At 39.5% G+C, this 6,491-nt stretch overlaps 1 protein-coding gene across 1 annotated transcript in view; it reads left to right on the top strand.

Annotated features, from left to right (window-relative positions):
• Positions 1–6,485, top strand: part of LOC109540384 (chitin deacetylase 1) — a gene marked incomplete in the record, with an annotated part of 16,749 nt that extends 10,264 nt beyond the window's left edge. The window contains 2 exon segments of the mRNA XM_048662652.1: positions 1,549–1,698; positions 5,210–6,485. Coding sequence (XP_048518609.1) covers positions 1,549–1,698; positions 5,210–6,366 — 1,307 coding nt within the window.
• Between the last annotated feature and the right edge of the window lie 6 nt (positions 6,486–6,491).

The following is a 6,491-nucleotide window of genomic DNA, read 5'->3' as shown; positions in this document are numbered from 1 at the left end:
TACTACTCTAAAATAACTTGAAGACAAATAAACAATTTATGATTTTTGGTTTATTAGACCGTAGTCTATAGGAATTTGCTCCTGACGTTTCGCTGGCGCACAATCCCAGCATCTTCAGAGTCTTGTTCGCTCGGACCACTGCCTAATGACCCAAAAAACATAAATTTTTGTCTTTCTTCGAATCTTAACGTTAATGAAGATGTTGCAGGTTTTGTTCTATTTATTCAGCCGAACTCTTTTAGATCTGTTCTTCACCCGTAAAACATCAGCATCTTCAATGATTTTTCAATCACGGTCTTCGGCTTCGTCACATTTGAACTCTTGAATTGGCTCTTCTTGATGTTTTTCCTTGGAGTCTTGCTCCAACCGTGTTTTTGAATGTTTACAGAAGAAATACACTTTTCCATCCATGTGCATTTTGCCAGATTTTAAGTATCTTCCATTCATTTCATGAAAGTAACCAATCTTCCACCTTCAAAGGGTCTTAAACAGTCGCAAAATGAAGTCTTTAAGTAAACGTGCCTTTGAAGATGAAGATGCCAGCCATGCGTACTAGCGAAACGTCAGGGTCAAATTATTATTGACGACGGCCGAATGGTCTAATATTTTTGCATTTTTTTTTTTCAAGTGCACTCTTTCTTATCAGTTCCCAGTCTTTCGTCACATTCTTCAGCTTCGCCACTTTTATACTTTCTTGTGTCTCGTTGTCATTTCAACGTCTTTCGTTGTTTTTATTTGCTTCTTTATTACTTCCGTTCGTATTCCTCATAAACGCAAATGATTGTCTTCAAATCGAGCCTGATGTTTTTCCGTTTCCTCAAAGACGAGATACAATTTTTCGCCCCAGGAGTTTCTGCCAGATTTTAAGTACCTTCTATTCCTTCAGCAGCTTAGCTTTCAACTGTTGTGAGTTTTCCTTCTGGAAATTGAAGTCTTAAAGTGAACACAGCTCTGAAGATGCCCGCTGTGCGTGCTAGCCAAACGTCTCGACCAAAAATCGCCAATTTTTCAAACGATGGCAGCCAAGTTTGTTCACTATTGAAGATGTAGCAGAAGTTTTCATTCACCTTAACTAGCTTGTAGCTCAGTTATTTCCCCTTTGCCTGCCGTTTTTTAGTCAAATTCATTCTTTCAATTCAGTTCTCCCTTTGATTCTTCATTATCTTTAATGATTTTTTCACATTCGGACTTTGAAGATTTTTTGTGCTTGCGTTGCTTTTAAAGCATTTCGTGCCCTCTTTGGGACTGCAGTAATTCCATCAGGCCTCTTCCGCTCTAGATTTTAAAAATCTGCATTTTCAAGGATGCGATTCAAATATTTGCCAGAATTTAAAAACCTGGTTGAATCTTCCACGCTTCAGCTGATTTAACGATTTTTTCTTCAACCGCTGCAAATAGAAGATTTGCTCGATTTCCACTAATCAACCAGTAAACCATTCGCCATCCAACGTCCAATGCATTGTTTCTCTAATCAAAAACCCCTGGAAACCGCGAAAACCCCCCAAAAGCTTCAAGCGCTTTAATGCTAATTGATTTTTCCAATTTTAGAGCCTAGGAAGATTATGCCGATCTTCAAAACAGACGAACCAGTCTGTCCCGAAGGAAAACTCTCATGCGGTAATGGTGAGTGCGTGGAAAAGGAACTTTTCTGCAATGGAAAACCCGACTGTAAAGATGAATCTGACGAAAATGCTTGCTGTAAGTATAAATAAATCTCCAGATATACCGGGTGTTTCAATAAGAGTGCAGTCGGTATTTAAATTGTCTTAAGCAGAACTATTAAATGGGAAAAAGTCTACTAAATTCATTGAGGAAGTTGGCGGTGTTTAAATAATGCTCTTGCCATGACGAAACGTATTCTCTTTCTGCACGTTCTGAAAAGTGAAAATCGGTAAAGTTTTGTAAAAGTCTGGTTCAGACTCAACAATAAGGAAAACATTTTTCTTTATTTCTAATTTTCTCAATTTTATCTGATAATTGTTGTTTTAAATGGGTTTTTCTGATTCGTAACTACAAATCCTCAAACGTTCTTATGCACATATTTTACTTCGTTTGGGAGAATTCAAAGACACATTTTGGCTGATTTACATGATAAAATGCAGAACTAATTGGTGGTTTGCATGATGAACTGGCGCTTATCGGGGAATATTAAACTGTCAGTTAAAAACAGCAATAAAATCGAAAAAAAATATTTTTTTTTATTAAAAAGGCTTGATGCCCAAAAAATGCCAAATAGGATCGAGGAACAATCGCGTGTAATTTCCCGGACTTATATCGAAAAGTTTCCTCTATTAACCATTGATTCTACTTGAAAAATTGTAAAAAATCGATTAAATCATGAAGGAAATCGACAGTTTCCGATGAAATAGAGCGAAGATTTCTTTATCGAATGGTCTATAAAACAGCCGTTTATCTGGTCCTTATTTCAACTCGGAGTTTTTTTTGGAAAAACTCTAACGAACTGCACTGGCGAATTTCACATTTAAAATTCAAGCTATTGTCAAAAACCGCCGAAATTTTCGAGAAAATTAAAACTGGTAGAGCTAATAGAGCGTAGCTTTCTGCGCAAAAGAGTATAGAATAAAGTGTCTTATCTGGTCCTCATTTTGAGTGTCTAATTTTTGAAGAAAACTTAAATTGCCGGTGCTGATAGAAAATAACCCGCAGCGGAAATTTAAACATTTGCCAAAAATCGACGAATTTATCTTAAGAAGCAGCACCTGCACAACTAATAGAGCGAATATTTCTCTAACAAAATCTATAAAGCATTCCTCTAGGCAATTTTTTAATCAAAATCTAAACTCCTGAAAATGCTAGGAAATAAATGTGTCATTCACGATTAAAAAGCGCAAAAAATGTATTTAAAATACGAGGAAGTTCAAATTTTCACAACTGATCGAGTGACGCTTTCTTGATCAAACAGTTAAGAATTTAATGATCAACTCGATCCAGATTTTGACTAGTAATTTTTTGAAAAACTCCTAACCTGTCGATTGACATCGAAAGGAAATTGCGCCATCCCAACTTAATCAATTGGTACAAATCGCCTAAATTCTCGAGAAAATCGATTGTTGCTGATGAAATAGAGTGAAAACTTGTCTTTCAAATGCTCTATAAGCCAATCGTCCTACAAGTTCTGATTTTGTCTGGTGAATTAAAAAAAAACAACATGCCAGTTGTCATCGAAAGAAAATTGCGCCATCCAAACTTAAACATTTGGCAAAAATCGCCGAGATGCTCAAGAAAATCGATATAATTCAACCGAATAGAGTGAAAACTTTCCTATAAAATGGTCAAGAAGCCAATCATCTAGCTACTTCTGATTTTGAGTGGTGATTTTTTTAAGAAACCCCAAACCTCCCGCCTGCTTTCCCAAAGCAATCCGCAGCATTCAAACTTAAACAATTGGCAAAAATCAATAAGCGCAAATAGAGCGAAAATTCCTCTAACCAATCTTCCATAAAACAATCCTACTTTTGGGGAACTCCCATCGATAACAAAGTTAGTCGCAATGGCCAGCAGGAGGCGCCGATCTAACTCCCATTGATTATTCTTAGGCATGCAGTTAACCAATTTCCAAGCACTATCATTGTCAGTCATTTACGTTTAGAAAATCGCCAAAAATGTATTTAAAATACGAGAAAGTTTAAATTTTTAAGGCTAATCGAGTGAAGCTTTCTTGATCAAACAGTTAAGGATTCAATGATCAACCCGATCCAGATTTTGACTAGTAATTTTTTCAAAAGCTCCTAACCTGCCGATTGACATCGAAAGGAAATTGCTCCAGCCCAACTTAATCAATTGTTTCAAATAGCCTATATTCTCGATAAAATCGATTGTTGCTGATGAAACAGAGTGAAAACTTGTCTATGAAATGCTCTATAAGCCAATCATCCAACTAGTTCTGATTTTGTCTGGTGATTTTTTTTTAAACCCCAACATGCCAGTTCTCGTCGAAAGAAAATTGGGCCATCCAAACTTAAACATTTGGCAAAAATCGCCAAATTGCTCAAGGAAATCGATATAATTCGACCAAATAGAGTGAAAACTTTCCTATAAAATGGTCAAAAAGCCAATCATCTTAGCTTCTTCTGATTTTGAGTGGTGAATTTTTTAAGAAACCCCAAATCTGCCGCCTGCTTTCCCAAAGCAATCCGCAGCATTCAAACTTAAACAATTGGCAAACATCAATAGGCGCAAATAAAGCGAAAATTCCTTTAGCCAATCTTCCATAAAACAATCCTTCTTTTGAAGAACTCCCCTCGATAGAAATGTTAGTCATACTGGCCAACAGGAGGCGCCGATCTAACTCCCATTGATTATTCTTAGGCATGCATTTAACCAATTTCCAAGCGCTATCATTGTCAGTCATTTACGTTTAAAAAATCGCCAAAAATGTATTTAAAATACGACAAAGTTCAAATTTTTAAGGCTAATCGAGTGAAGCTTTCTTGATCAAAGAGTTAAGGCTTCAATGATCAACCCGACCCAGATTTTGACTAGTAATTTTTTGAAAAGGTCTTAACCTGCCGATTGACATCGAAAGGAAATTGCTCCAGCCCACCTTAATCAATTGGTACAAATCGCCTAAATTCTCGATAAAATCGATTGTTGCTGATGAAATAGAGTGAAAACTTGTCTATGAAATGCCCTATAAGCAAATCATCCAACTAGTTCTGATTTTGTCTGGTGATTTTTTTTGAAACCCCAACATGCCAGTTGTGATCGAAAGAAAATTGCGCCATTCAAACTTAAATATTTGGCAAAAATCGCCGAAATGCTCAAGAAAATCGATATAATTCGACCGAATAGAGTGAAAACTTTCCTATGAAATGGTCAAGAAGCCAATCATCTGGCTTCTTCTAATCTTGAGTGGTGAATTTTTTAAGAAACCCCAAACCTCCCGCCTGCTTTCCCAAAGCAATCCGCAGCATTCAAACTTAAACAATTGGCAAAAATCAATAGGCGCAAATAGAGCGAAAATTCCTCTAGCCAATCTTTCTTTTGGGGAACTCCCCTTAATGGAAAAGTCAGCGTTGGCCAGCAGGAGGCGCCGATCTAAGTCCCATTGATTATTCTTAGGCGTACATTTAATCAATTTCCAAGCACTATCATTGCCTAAAAACCACAGCCATTTCCTCCTCAATGTATCCCCGCTCGCATAACCCACATCACCATCACTTGAAATGATCATCTCTTTTTCCTGCAGCTGTCGAGACTGACCCGAACCGAGCTCCAGATTGCGACACCACCCAATGCACGCTTCCCGACTGCTTCTGTTCAGCTGATGGAACCCGAATTCCTGGCGCTTTGGAACCCGCCAATGTGCCCCAGATGATCACCATCACCTTCAACGGCGCTGTTAATGTGGACAACATCGATCTGTACGACGAAGTCTTCAACGGGCAAAGAGCCAACCCGAACGGGTGCCAAATCAGAGGAACCTTCTTCGTGTCGCACAAGTACACCAACTATTCAGCTGTGCAGGAGTTGCACAGGAAAGGCCATGAGATCGCCGTGTTTTCCTTGACGCACAAAGAGGACCCGAACTATTGGTCGCAAGGCTCTTATGATGATTGGCTGGCTGAAATGGCTGGCGCTCGATTGATTATCGAACGGTTTGCCAATTTGAGTGATGGTTCCATTATTGGGGTGCGAGCTCCGTACCTGCGAGTGGGAGGAAACCGGCAATTTGAGATGATGGCCGATCAGTTCTTTGTCTACGATGCCTCCATTACAGCCTCTTTGGGACGAGTCCCCATCTGGCCCTACACTTTGTACTTCCGCATGCCCCACAAATGTAATGGAAACGCCCACAATTGCCCGTCCAGGTCCCATCCAGTGTGGGAGATTGTGATGAACGAGCTGGATAGGAGGGACGATCCAACCTTCGATGAATCCCTGCCCGGTTGCCACATGGTGGATTCCTGCTCCAATATCCAGACTGGGGATCAGTTTGCTCGCCTCCTGCGCCACAACTTCAACCGTCACTTCAACAGCAACCGCGCTCCTTTGGGGCTTCACTTCCACGCCTCCTGGCTGAAGAGCAAGAAGGAGTTCAAGGAGGAACTGATCAAGTTTATTGAAGAAATGCTGGCTCGTAACGATGTATACTTCGTAACCAATCTGCAGGTGGTTCAATGGATGCAAAACCCTACTGAACTCAATGGGCTTCGCGACTTCCAAGAATGGAAGGAGAAATGTGATATCAAGGGCCAACCTTATTGCTCTCTCCCCAATTCTTGCGCCTTAAATACCAGGGAACTGCCAGGAGAGACTCTCAGGCTGTTCACCTGCATGGAGTGTCCCAACAACTATCCCTGGATCCTGGACCCTACTGGGGACGGATTTTCAGTTAGGAAATAGTTATTTATTTAAATCACAATCTACGAAAAGACTTTTGTATATAGTTGTATGTTAATTCTCTTCGGTTGGTGAGCGTTTAAAGTGGGTAGCTTGAACGTGTCGCGACAGTTCTTTCAACATATTCT

This window comes from Dendroctonus ponderosae, unplaced genomic scaffold (assembly GCF_020466585.1).
Source record: "Dendroctonus ponderosae isolate FM_Combo_2020 unplaced genomic scaffold, Dpon_F_20191213v2 Dpon_F_20191213_11, whole genome shotgun sequence".
Taxonomy (NCBI): Eukaryota; Metazoa; Arthropoda; class Insecta; order Coleoptera; family Curculionidae; genus Dendroctonus; species Dendroctonus ponderosae.
The sequence above is the reverse complement of the archived record's forward strand: the minus strand, read 5'-3'. Positions and strand labels throughout refer to the sequence as shown.